The sequence below is a fragment of the Zeus faber genome (assembly GCF_960531495.2).
Source record: "Zeus faber genome assembly, chromosome: 10".
NCBI classification, from domain to species: domain Eukaryota; kingdom Metazoa; phylum Chordata; class Actinopteri; order Zeiformes; family Zeidae; genus Zeus; species Zeus faber.
In genome coordinates, this window is record NC_137199.1 from 33829569 (window position 1) to 33843354 (window position 13786).

The following is a 13786-nucleotide window of genomic DNA, read 5'->3' on the forward strand; positions in this document are numbered from 1 at the left end:
GACTGGATGAACCGACAGACCACACAAATCTGTCAAACCTGCTTGCCTATGTAAGGTATGAAAACAATGGAGAGATAAAAGAGGAGTTCCTGTTTTGCAAATCTTTACCAACGCATTCAACTGCTGAGGCCATTTTTGATATTCTGAAAGTTTGAACTCGCACATGGCTTCAGTGATTTTGAGTGGCTGGCTGAATTGGGATACCTGGCTGACATTTTCAGCCACTTAAATGGACTCAATCTCAGTCTCCAAGGAAAAGCAGTGACCATGTTCAATGTCCAGAATAAAATAGGAGCAACATAAGAAAAATGGAGATGTGGGCCAGGCGAGTTGACCGGTCAAACTTTGAGTCGTTTGAGAATCTGTCAGATTTTTTGACAAAGGAAGAAATGCGGCTTCCCGTCACTGTGATCAATCATGTCAAAGAGCACCTGCATGGTTTGAGACCATGCTGCACCAGTACTTCCCCATCCCAGATGTGCAGTGCAGCTGCATGGAAACCCCCTTTCGCCAGCCACAGTGACGAGACCCTCGCAGGCCTGAGACAAAGACTGAGAACGACAATTTTGTGGATCTCTCCTGCGACAGGGCATTGAAACTGGCTTTCTCACAGAAGTACCTGACAAAGTTTTGGCTTCATGTTGCTTCTGAGTATCCCGATCTGTCTGACAGAGCTGTGTGGTTTCTATGCCTTTCCCGATGACGTTTCTCTGTGAGAATGGCTTCTCAGTGCGGCGTCACTAGTCAGCGCAGCAGGCCGAGGCCCCGTGCTCCTGAAGGGAGGAGAGGGCAGTCTGTTGGCGCATGGTGGAAGGAGGCTGGTTGACCGTGCTGCCCAGGGAAACTCAGGTCCTCTAGAAGGTCACCTGTTAATTTGTTTTGGACATTTGTTCGTATAAGGTATAGGAACCCCGGGTCAGAGTCTGTATTTTTTGGTTTAGTAACTCTAGGTCAGAGTCTGTTTCAAGCATTTATCTTCATTTTTGTTCTCTGCTTGGTGGTGGTGGTGGTGGCGGCGGGGGGGGGGGGGGGGGGTAGGCTTCAGCCAGGAGTTCTTCCTGGCCACAGTGTGGTGTTGGGGGGTATGTGGTGGATGGGGTGGCTTAAGCAGCCACACCTGAGGTACTTAAGCTCAGCCTGAGCTTGAGCCCTGCGTCATGACATGTTCCATCTGCTCCTGGCTAATTCCACCTAGCCTCATCTCTACAATAAACTGGTGTTATCAACCCCCCCCCCCCCCCCCCCCTCCCAGCCGTCTGTGTCCCCGGGGTGGAGGGCCCTGAACACGCAACTTGGATGTTTGGTGGCGAATCTGCCACAGTGCTGTTTGGCTCCCGTATTACTTCTGGTCGGATGTGGGCCGCCAACACTTTTGGGATTTTGAAGTGGGCCGCGAGTCTGAAAAGGTCGGGAACCGCTGCCCTAGACCCTAACCCCACTAGACCCTTAGACCCTCACCCCCCCTTGCCTCTAAACCCCTGGACCCTCACCCCCTCTCGCCCCTAACCCCCTCTAGACCCTAACCCCCCTTCAACCCCCTAACCCACCTAGACCCCTTAATCCTGGTTTATGATTTTACATGCTGCACAAATGATGTCACCAGGCACTGGTGGGCGGAGGGGCGCACAGAGCTTTCCCTGGAAGAAATGCATTGGAATCGATGGGAGATCAGAATGTTGCTGTTTCATTTGAGACATATTGGACAAAACTGACCGGCAGCAGAAGTCAAATGCCAAATACTTTTGGACGCAAAGACAATATAGTATACGCAAACAGCTCCTTTTTGTCGGTTTAACCTCCAAGAACAGCGCCTCCTCCTCAGCATAAACAAGCTAAAATGTCCTTCGTGCAGCCATGTTTTCTGTCGAGCGCTCTTCACCAACACCCAGCGCTCTCTGCAGGAGGGCGTGTGCCTCCGGTGAGGGCCCTGCACAAAAGCATTACAAGCCCTTTAGACCCCTAACCCCCTTACCCTCTAGACCCTGACACCCCTAAACCCTTAGACCCCCAGACGCCTTACCCCCTAGACCTCTAGACTCCTAGACCCTGACCCTCCTTCAACTCCTAAAGCCTTCTGAGTAGTCCTTCAGTCTGCAGCTCCATGACGATGACAATTACTGCATTTGTGTTTTGGCGTTTTTTTCAAATGCAATTCATATGAAGAGCAGTAGCTCCATCTGCTGGTTAGCAATTGCCATCACAATGGATTTGGTCTTTTTCACAGTAATTCCATTTGTAAAAGTTGCTTATATTAGTGCAAATCATCAACTAGTGAAATGTGGTAACTCACCCCTGAAAAATATAAATAAATATAATAAATATAATAAAGAGAACACTTAAACAACACATCCTAGATTTCGATGAATGAAATATTCCAGTTGTTCCAGTTATTCATTACATAGTGGAATGAGTTGAGAACAAAATAACATAAGAATGATCAATGGAAATCAAAATCATTAACCCATGGAGGTCTGGATTCAGAATCATACTCAAAATAAAAGTGGAAAAGTCAGATCACAGGCTGATCCACCTTCTATGGAAATTCCTCAAGACAATTCAAAATGAGGCTCAGTAGAGTGTGTGTGGCCTCCTCGTGCCTGTATGCACTCCCTACAATGAGACGACGGATGTTCTCCTGAGGGATCTCCTCCCAGACCTAAATCAGGGCATCACTCAACTCCTGGACAGTCTGTGGTGCCATGTGTCGTCGCTGGATGGAACGAGACATGATGTCCCAGAGGTGCTCGATTGGATTCAGGTCTGGGAAACGGGCAGGTCTGTCCATAGCATCAATGCCTTCGTCATTCAGGAACCGCTGACACACTCCGAGCACATGAGGCCGAGCATTGTCATCCATCAGAAGGAACCCAGGGCCCACTGCACCAGCATATGGTCTGACAATGGGTCTGAGGATCTCATCCCGGTACCTAATGGCAGTCATGGTACCTCTGGCTAGCACATGGAGGTCTGTGCGACCCTCCAAGGATATGCCTCCCCGGACCATCACTGATCCAACCGCCAAACCGGTCATGCTGGAGGATGTTGCAGGCAGCAGAACGTTCGCCACGGCGTCTCCAGACTGTCAAGTCTGTCACATGTGCTAAGTGTGAACCTGCTTTCATCCGTGAAGAGCACAGGGCGGCAGTGGCGAATCTACCAATCCTGGTGTTCTCTGGCAAATGCCAATCAGGTTACACAGTGTTGGGCTGTCAGCACAGGCCCCACTTGTGGACGTCGGGCCCTCAAACCACCCTCATGGAGTCTGTTTCTGACAGGTTGAGCAGAAACATTCACATTGGTGGCCTACTGGAGGTCATTTTGTAGGGCTCTCAAGATTCAAGATTCAAGAGGTTTATTTGTCACATATACATACTTTCATACATATATGCAGTGAAAGGTCTCTGGCAGTGCTCCTCCTGTTCCTCCTTGCACAAAGGAGCAGATAGGAGCTCCTAAGTACAAGGAGCGGTCCTGCTGCTGGGTTGTTGTCCTCCAACGGCCCCTCCACGTCTCCTGTTGTACTGGCCTGTCTCCTGGTATCTCCTCCATGCTCTTGACACTGTGTTGGGAGACACAGCAAACCTTCTTGCCACAGCGCGCATTGATGTGCCATCCTGGATGAGCTGCACTACCTGAGCATCTTCTGTGGGTTGCAGACACTGCCTCATGCTGCCTCTAGTGGTGAGGGCACCCGCAAAATGCAAAAGTGACCAAAATCAGCCAGAAAAGATGAAGACAGGGAAATGGTCTGTGGCCACCACCTGCAGAACCATTCCTTTATAGGGGTTGTCTTGCTCATTGCCTCTCATTTCCACCTGTTGTCTGTTCCATTTGCACAACAGCAGGTTAAATGGATTCACAATAAGTGTTGCTTCCTAACTGGACAGGTTGATATCCCAGAAGTGTGATTGACTTGGAGTTCCATTGTAATGATTGTGTTCCCTTTATTTTTTTGAGCAGTGTATATAACACTATATATTTATTATTATTATTAATAATAATAATAATAATAATAATAATAATAATAATAATAAATAAATATATATAGAATTTATCCCACTCCTTGACAGATGCCCTTGAACCAGATCATCAGTGTTATTCACTTCACTTGTCAGTGGTTTCATGTGTGTGTGTGTAACATGCAGTTTCATCTTTTTGATAAAACTGTACCAATAAAATGTCTCAGAATATCTTAAATTTTGAACAGGCATGTACTAGTAATACTTAAATGTATAAACATCAGTATATTACAGTAAGCAAATAATGTATATTATAGATGGTATTTTAGATGATATTATAGATAAATGACACTATTTAACCCGCACGTTGCTTCCAGGACCCAGAGGCTACGTCCCGTCCTCTAAGCTGGTTCGCTATCACCAGGCAACAGAGGCTCCGCCCCCTTCTCCCCACCTTATCCTTCCAGGCGACATGGCCACCAGAAGACACTCTTACTCTCAAGAAACCATCGCCATGCCAGCGAGTCTGCCATGTTTCCAGGTGACCTTTGACTCAGTGCGGGAGGCGATGCGTCCTCCATCTGGTTTAGGTCCATAAGTCATACCCCTTTTCCACTGTACCAAAAATCTGGTAACACCCGCTAACACCTGGCATTTGTTATTAGTGGGAAAGGTAACACCCAGGTTTCAGTCCCGGGTCAAATGACCAGGCAATAGACAAAGGTTTTTCTCGACTTGGGCGTTTAAATAACCCGGTTATACCCGCTAATCTTAATCTTACCCGCTAACTCTAAAACAGTATATGTTTCCTGATCTGAAGGCTGTGTACTTAGTTAGTAGTAAATTAGTGCCTTGATAGATATCAATGAATTAGTTAGATTGATAATGAGTAGTTAGATAGTTAAGAAAAGGAAATTAAGGCATTACAGCAGCAACAACGTGCAAAAGTCAGTCCATTAGTCAACTTGTCTGGAGAGTGGGTCGTATCCCTTGCAGCACGTTTTAGTTTGCAGGAATAGTCCGTCAACCCTCAGTCACCATCCACCCGATTCCCCTCATCCATTGCCCGGGCCATCCACTCCCGGAGTCATCGCCCCGGGGAATGGTCACCTCGTCTCCACTGGAGCGAAGGAGGTAACTCTGGGATCCCTGGAGTAACGTACTTTAAAAAGACTCGCTCCCATGGGACGTCAGCCCATGACACAAACTATTTAAACTGAGGAAGTGACTCAGGGGGAGAGGGTTGCACGGGTCAGTATACAGTATGTTGTCGCACTATATATGTACTGTATATATATAATACACTGGGAGTGATTGAATGTGGCTGTGTTGGGTGTTTCCTTATATGCTTAGTCAGGGATGGTTGCGATATCAGGTCCTTTGTAGGGTTCTGCTGGTGGTCCTTATGAATTCTAATTTTCGGACCAAGACTCTGACCTGCACCCCGGCGTAACCACCAGCGACCGCTTCATAGAAAGTGGCACCCCAGATTTATCTTGGGATATTTCAAACTAGTCGTGTGCACATTGAAAAAGAATAAAATAAAATCCCGGCCCTGGCTTAATCAGCAAGCAAATCTCTAGCTAAAAGGCTAGATTCAAAAACACACTCAACAGAACGCAAACAGTATTGATTCAAAAGACATTAAAGGGGACATAGCTGAGTTATTGGATCTGCTGGATCACCTGGGAAGCATTGCACTCTGCTGACCAAAAGGAACAACTGCTATGTCCTCCTCTCTCCACCATTTTGGATGGACGGAGAGAGGGGAGATGGTCATCTGCTGGCAAGGATGACCAACTACAACATTTTCCTTTCAAAACCAGGCAACCTTTGCTGGGCAACAGGAGGATCATAACTCAGAATAAAGAAATAAAATGGAAAGAACAAATGTATCTTTACTGGACATGGAACTCACAGGACAGGGAACTCTGGTTCCTCCAGAAAACACCAACATACACCGTACCTTGGCTGATCTACAAAAAAGCAAAGCTCACCCATCCATCGAGACCCAAGGAGAAGGTTATTTGGGGAAAGCTTAATTAAGTTGCCGTTTCCTTGTTTTGGCACGGAATGGAAAGAATGGAAAATGGTGCTGACCCTCTGATGATACCTGGAGCAGTGTCGGGACTATCTGGCATTAAACTCTCTCACGGATGAGGAGCTTCTCCCCACCCTTTGCAACATCCTTTTTGGCATGGCTCGCAACTGGTGGGATGTGGTGAGGCTGGATTTTGAGAATAAGTTGCTGTCAGTCTTTCACTCAGAGGATTATATGGACCAACTTGAGGAACAGATCAGGACATGGGTGCAAGGTGAGGAGGAATGCATCTGGGATTTTGCTTAAATGTATCAAGCCCTCTGCCGCTGGTGGAAGCCGGATATCGGTGAGGGAAAAATCATCCAGCTCATATTAAAGAACATATTCAAGATTCAAGATTTTTATTTGTCACATACATATACATACATACGCCCATTTTTGGCGGACCAGCTGAGGAGCGATGGGGTCCAAACAGTGGATGCCCTGGTAAGACTCAGCCAGCAGCTAGAGAAGGACAGAGCAAAGCAGTTGCAGCAAGGTACACCTTGCAAATACCCCCCTGCCACCAACATGTTTCAGACTGTGACACCCACAATCACCTCACACACATCTCTCATTCCTGCTAAGGCAAGACTGGCCAAACCTTCTGTTGGCAGTGTAAAGGACCCCATTCACCACACAATTGTCCAAATGTGTCGTCAAATAAAGGGAAACTTCCCAAGCCTGCCTACTAACCTCCATCTCCATCTGGTCCATCCACAAGTTGCAATCCAATGATGCATGCAGTGTCCCATCAGCAGCCAAAGAAGACAGCTTTCCCCTTCTCATCTTCCAGACCTCTCCTTTGCCAACTGCTGGTGGCTATAAGCATTGGCTCAGTGAAGGGTAGGGCTAGGGTAGATTCAGGCTCATCTGACACGCTTCTGAATGAGGAGTGGTGGTGCTCCACTATAGGGGAAGACAAGAACTTAAACACCTGGGATGGGAAACCCCTGTATTTGGCTGATGGGTGGGATGGCAGCATCTGGTACTGAAACTGCAGGATCAAGATTTGAAATTCAAGACGTTTATTCGTCACATACATATACTGTACATACTTTCATACATATATGCAGTGAAATGTCTTTGCAATGCACCCGGAGATTATGCACAATAATTACTAAACCGAATGTAATAGCTCACCTAATTTCTGCCTAGTTAACTAATTAAACCTAGCTGATTCCTAAAACGTAATGCAGTTAGTGAATATAATATAAATAAAATAAAAATTATATAACATTCAAAAAGATAGTACAAAGCGCTTGTACAAAATAGAAGGGAATAGAGTTATGTATATGGGAAAGGCTATATGTATATACAGATACGTGCAGTAAAGTGCATGTGAATAAAGTGAGTATGGAGATATACAGGGCAGTATACAACAATATGACACAGCAATACAGTAACACCCAAAAGAACATAATTACAGCGCAGTATCCAGTAACCCAGAACAATGATACAGTTTGCAGTACAGTATGCTACATACAGTACAGTAAGGCAGTGTGAGTGACTCAGTGCATTTTGTTAGGACCCCTGGTGAGTTCAGCATTGACAGTCCTTATGGCTTGCAGGAAGAAACTCTGTCTCAGGCTCTCTGTCCTCGCTTTGTGACTGCAGAGGCGCTTTCCCGACCGCAGCCACTGGAACAGTCTGTTGGGATGGTGAGGATCACCTTCATGATCCTGCCGGCTCTGCGACTACACCTCCTGGTGTATAGGTCTTGCAGGGAGGGGAGGGTAGTTCCAGTGGTATGTTCGCCCTGAACACACCACCCTCTGCGGGGCCCGCCTGCCCTGAGCAGTACAGTTCCCAAACCAGGCAGTATTGTTGCTTGTCAGGATGCTCTCCACTGCTTCAGAGTAGAAGGACTTGAGGATCCCCTAATCCACCAATCCTACTCCGAACAACACTCCACCAGACCAGGGTCTGCGGGGCAGGAGGGGTGCAAGTTATTCAGGTTCGATTTGCCTGAAGGACCCCCAACCCCACAATTTTAACTGCAATTGCCAACAGCACACATTGAGGGGTTTTCCGGGGTTGGCGGGTCGCTGGCAGGCCGGTGTGGGGGCGTGGTTGGCCAGGGGTGGCTGGGTGGGCCCCCCACCGGCTGGGCTGGAGTCCTTGTGGCTTAAGGTGTGCTGCGATCTGGCGGGGCTGCGGAGAGTGCTGCCGAGTGCCCCTGTGCGGCTGCTTGCTCTTGGGTTGCGGGGGGCGGCTGTCCGCCTCTGCTCCCGTTGCACGGCTTCTCTGCAGCGGGTGCCCTAGGTGTCGGGGGTCAGCCTGCCGGGGCTCGGCGGCGGTGGGGGCTAACCTCCGGGTGCCCTGCACTGGGCACGCTCTGCTACATGGATAGGTGCTCGCGGCTCGTGGCCGGGTGATGCGTCTGGTCGGCTGCGGTGGGGCGGGCCCTTGCGCGGGCTGTGGGTAGGCATGGGGGTCCCGCCAGCTCACCTGCGGGGTGGGCTGTTCGGGCGAGGTGTCGGTCAGTCGGCGCAGGGCCTGATTCCGGGCCTGTGGTATGTGCCTGGCGCCCGCGGCCCGAGTTCTGCACCTGCACTTGGGGATGGGTTGTATGTCGGCGCCCCTGGGGTGCGGGATCTCCTCATGCTCCCTGGGACTGGGTTGTGCACCTGGGGGCCCGGCGTGGGGGTTGCTCAACAGGCTTCCCGCTTCTCTGGGGGCCTGGGGGTCTTCTGTGGGTGCAGGGCGGGGTTCTTGGGGCTTTCCTGTAGCCGTGGGGTGTCTATGTAGCTGCGGAGCTCGGGGGTGGCTTCGGGGCCCTTTCCGCTGCTTGGAGGCGCCACAACAAAATACCGACCTTATACACACACAGACACGCACTCATGCACGCACGCACGCACGCACGCACGCACGCACGCACGCACGCACGCACACACACATACACATACAGGCGGTCTCATCATGGAACTGGGAGCTGTGCTTGCCCAGATCACCAGGCTTGGAACAGAAGAATTTCTGGCATATTGCAGCAGGAGCCTCATGCAAATAGTGCAAATATTCAGCCACAGAAAAAGAGTTTTTAGATGTGGTCTGGGCTTTCGGAAGGTGGAGATATTACCTGGAGAGAAGATTCTTCTCTGTAGTCACCGACCACTTAGCGTTGCTTTGGGTTTTTAAAATCCAGAGTCCCAGTGCACGCCTCATCCGGTGGCCCCCCGGCAACAGGAATTTACTTTCACTGTGGAATACAGGAAAGTAAAAATACAACACCGTTCTGGATGCCTTATCCAGGGCTCCCCATGATTCTACCAGCACTACCCTCCATTTACTATCGGCCTGTGCCACTCTGTTGTCAGTCAAAGCGTGGTGGGGGGGGGGGGCTGGATCTGCCCATATCTGATGACCATGGCGAGCACAGCAGGAAGACTGAGACTGCCACCTCTTGTACCAGGCTGTGATGGACGAGGGAGAAGTCACTTTAACGGACTCCACAAAGTACACCATTTTGGAGGACAAAGTCTATAGAGTGCTTCAATTAAACCATAAAACCATTTATCAAATCCTCATACCAGAGAGTCTCCAAACACCCCTGCTGCAGATAATCCATGAGGACCCCTTGGCTGGTCATTTTAGCAGATACAAAACTTGTATTGTTGTATTGTTGTTGTAGTGTTGTTTATATTATGCCGCTTCCACCGGGACACGCTGCCTTTGTTTACTCCGGAGAACAACTGATCGTGCTAATGCCGGCCGGCATAGTGGCCAGACCAGCTGATATACCATCTGAACTCTGGAAGAAAACACACCGGGGATGCAGAGGAGGGAAGCAATGTCGGGGGATGAGTGGAGGGTCGAGACGGGACGGGCTTATGGAGAGGAGAAGATTTAAGCCTCTGTTGTTATGGGAAATGTACAATGGACAATCTAACGGCGCTAACGCGGAGCCACGCAGAGTACTGGGAGTGCAGTCTGATGTGTTTCACTGAGACATGGCTGCACAGGGACATTACGGACCAGAACGTCTCTGTCAATGGCTTCCACACTGTCCGGGCGGACTGGAATTGTACCGAGAGTGGTAAGCGGAAAGGCGGGGGGCTTGCCGTTCTAGTTAACAGCAGATGGTGTAATCCTGGTCACATCACCATTAAAGAACAGCTTTGTAGCCCGGATGCTGAACAGCTGGCCGTTGGACTCCGTCCATACCATCTGCCGAGAGACGTTATCGAGAGCACGTCATCATCGTTGTCCTGTACATCCCTCCCTCTGCAAACCCAATATCTGCCTGCAGCATCATACACACCACCATCTCCAAACTTCAAACTCAACACCCCAGTGCCCTCATCATCATGTCGGGAGACTTTTACCATGTCACCATGAACAGAGTTCTGCCGACTTTCAAACAGTACATGAGCTGTCCTACCAGAGAGGAGAGGACCCTGGACCTGATGTATGTATCTTCTCTCCCCCCTCTGGGCAGGTCAGATCACAACCTGGTTCACCTCAAACCCTGCTATGTGCCTCTGGTGAAGAGGAAGCCTACGAGCACAAGGACTGTGAGGAGGTGGTCGGAGGAGGCTTATGAGGCACTGCAGCACTGCTGGCTGCTCAACAACTACTGCCACTTTATCTCCCACTACTCCTCCTCCTTACAGACCCCTTGTCTGCTCCTCACCGCCTCAATTCACACCCACCGACTCCACCCCTCCCCCTTGCTCTACATCATGTCCTCCACAACCTGAGGACCCCACCTCTCCCCCAACTGTCACCTCTACAGTGTCCTTCACGCCTGACCTGGTGACCCCGTGACCCAACTCCTCCACAGTGTCCACAGGGACCCCCCATCCAGGGGGTCCCTGTGGACACTGTGGAGGAGTACAAGTACCTGGGGGTGTACTTCAATAACAAGTTGGACTGGACCAGAAACACTGAGGCAGTCTACAAAAAGGGCCAAAGCCAACTCTATTTCTTACGGAGGCTGGGGTCCTTTAACATCTGCCGGACGATGCTGAGGATGTTCTATGAGTCTGTTGTGGCCAGTACGATCTTCTTGGCTGTCACATGCTGGGGCAGTGGGCTGAGGGTCGCAGACAACAACAGATTAAACAAACTAATCAGAAGGGCCGGTGATGTAGTGGGAGAGGAGCTGGACACCCTGATGACTGTGGCAGAGAGGAGGGTGTTGTCCAGGCTTCAGTCCATCTTGGACAATGTCTCACACCCTCTCTACGACACACTGGCCCAGCAGAGGAGCACCTTCAGCAGAAGACTCCTCTTACCCAGATGCACCACAGAGCGCCACAGGAAATCATTCCTGCCTGTGATCATCAACCTCTACAACGCCTCCCTCAGAGAGTCAGACACCCCCTCTCTGTAATCTGACCTCAAAACACAGCTATCCACTTCTGCACTTTCTTCTTGCACATTTTTAGCTGTACATTTTACACTTTTCCTTGTGTATATAGATATGTTTATGTATAAATATGATTCTTAATAATTATTATACGTTGTATGTAAATATGTTGTATGTTAATATGTTGAATGTAGATTTGGAGTTGTAACGAAAGTAATTTCCCCCTGGGATTATTAAAGTATTTCTGATTGTGATCTGAAAAGCTACAAGAGATTACAAGCTCTAGCATATTGGCCTCGTATGAGCCTCGATGTCAAGACGTTTGTACAGAGCTGTCAAGTGTGTCAGCGCTTCAATCCTGAGAGCCGCATGGTAGCTGCAAAATTATGGCATGGCACTTACAGCATACAGATATCACTGTCTCTTTCCTAGGAGTTCCAAGGGAAATGTCGACTGTTGTGGACTACTATTCCCATTGGGTGGAGCTATATCCCTTACGAAAAGCAACAGCTGAGACAGTATCAAAAATACTCACCCAGGAAATCCTCACCAGATGGGGAGTCCCCAATTACCTGCTGTTGGACTTTGGAAGCCAGTTCATCTCCTCCATCTTCAAAGCCACCTGTGAAGAATGGAGCCTGAAGCAGAGGACCCGCAGACCTTCTGCTCCAGCCAAGGGAGGCCACACCCGACTCATACACCTACAAAACCATCACCAAACTTCAGGACCTCACAGCATTTGCCCAGTTCACCGCACAAAAACCCGACAAAGACAAAAACGTAATTATGACATGACTCACCGAGGCAAAGACAGAGTATGGCTCCGGTCCCATCAATTATCCAAAGCAGAAAATCATTTACGGCAAAACTGGCTCCTAAGTGGCTCGGTCCATACCCGTCCGTACCAGGTGGGGCCGGTTAATTATGATGTGGTACTGGAGCACAATGGAGAGAACAGGAAGGTGGTGCATGTTGCACGCTTGAAACCCTGCTATCCCACCGCACAGGAACTGGATATGCTGAGAAGAAGTGCCTCTTGGACATTTTTACCGAGGAACGTGACCGTGAGGAATTTCTCGGCTTCCCTGCTAGCTCACTTGCCTCGGAAGCGGCGAAAGGTTTCGACGGAGCGGAGAACACGCATGTCTTTTTTCAAGGGTGTGGCACTCTGCGCCTTTAAGGAGGCAGTCCCCTACATCGGGGACCCACCCCCTACTTCCACTAAGGGGATGTTGGGAGTGTGTTCAAATGGTTGTATGGGTCCTGTGTCAGCGGGACAGACACACCCGGAAGAGGAGCTGTCTGGAGAGTGGGTCGCTCGTCTTCCAATCCCTGGCAGCACATTTTAGTTTGCAGGAATAGTCCGTCAACCCTCCGTCACCATCCACCCGACTTCCCTCATCTATTGCTCGGGCCATCGACTCTTGGAGTCATCGCCCCGAGGACCGGTCGCCTCATCTCCACCGGCACGAAGGAGGCAACTCTGGGATCCCTGGAGTAACGTACTTTATAAAGACTCCTTCCAAGGGGACGTCAGCCCATGACACGAGCTATTTAAACTGAGGAAGTGACTCAGGGGGAGAGGGGTGCAGGGGTCAATATATGTTGTTGCACTGTGTGTGTATATATATATAATACACTGGGAGTTATTGAATGTGGCTGTGTTGTGTTTCCTAATTTCTTAGTTAACAGAAGGTATTGATCTGTGTTCTAGGTGTTTTCTGGCTTCGACTTCACAGCGAGAGGAAGCCACGAGGTTTCCCTTCGAGCTGGCGACGCCGTCACTGTCCTAGAGCCTCAGGACAAGAGGGGCAACGCAGAGTGGAGCCTGGTGGAGACCAGGGGGGGTCACAGGGGCTACGTTCCCTCCAACTACCTGAGTGTCATGGCCGTCGCCACCCCCTACCTGCAGTTGGCTGCAGGTAGGGAGTGGTCCAGCCAGCCTACCAGCAGCTACATGGCCCGTCGCTGAGAGAGAGAGAGAGAGAGAGAGAGAGAGAGAGAGAGAGAGAGAGAGAGAGAGAGAGAGAGAGAGAGAGAGAGAGAGAGAGAGAGAGAGAGAGAGAGAGAGAGAGAGAGAGAGAGAGAGCTCCTGAAATACCCTTTGGATTAAAAAAAAAAGGACACAGAGGAAACCGAAGCCTGTGAATAGCAACGTAAAGCTACAGATATTGAAGACGAAGACTGAAGTCACACTGTGTGTTTTAAAATTAGTTTGTTGTTGCAACACTCAATGTCGATCTAAAATACTGTTCGTGCGTGCATGATGCCAGTCACTGTGTCACCACTAGAGGGAGGCAGATTGTGTGTAAGATCAGATGGGGCGTGGTTACCGTTGTCAGTGTTAGTTTCATGTAACTTATTGCTTTTTAACTGAGTTCAGTTTTATTTTAATTTATTTCAAGATGTCACTCAGATCAATCATATGACACTGGC

At 49.4% G+C, this 13786-nt stretch overlaps 1 protein-coding gene across 5 annotated transcripts in view; it reads left to right on the forward strand.

Moving 5' to 3' along the window:
* Nucleotides 1-13535, forward strand: part of arhgef37 (Rho guanine nucleotide exchange factor (GEF) 37) — a 54404-nt gene extending 40869 nt beyond the window's left edge. For 4 of the 5 annotated variants that reach the window (XM_080007994.1, XM_080007995.1, XM_080007993.1 and 1 more), the window contains 2 exons: nt 4337-4500; nt 13065-13535. In XM_080007994.1, the coding sequence (XP_079864120.1) occupies nt 4337-4500; nt 13065-13322 (422 nt within the window). In that variant the 3' untranslated portion in view covers nt 13323-13535. The remainder of the gene's footprint in view (nt 1-4336; nt 4501-13064) is intronic. The other variant, XM_080007997.1, reaches the window with a different exon arrangement.
* Nucleotides 13536-13786: the final 251 nt, after the last annotated feature.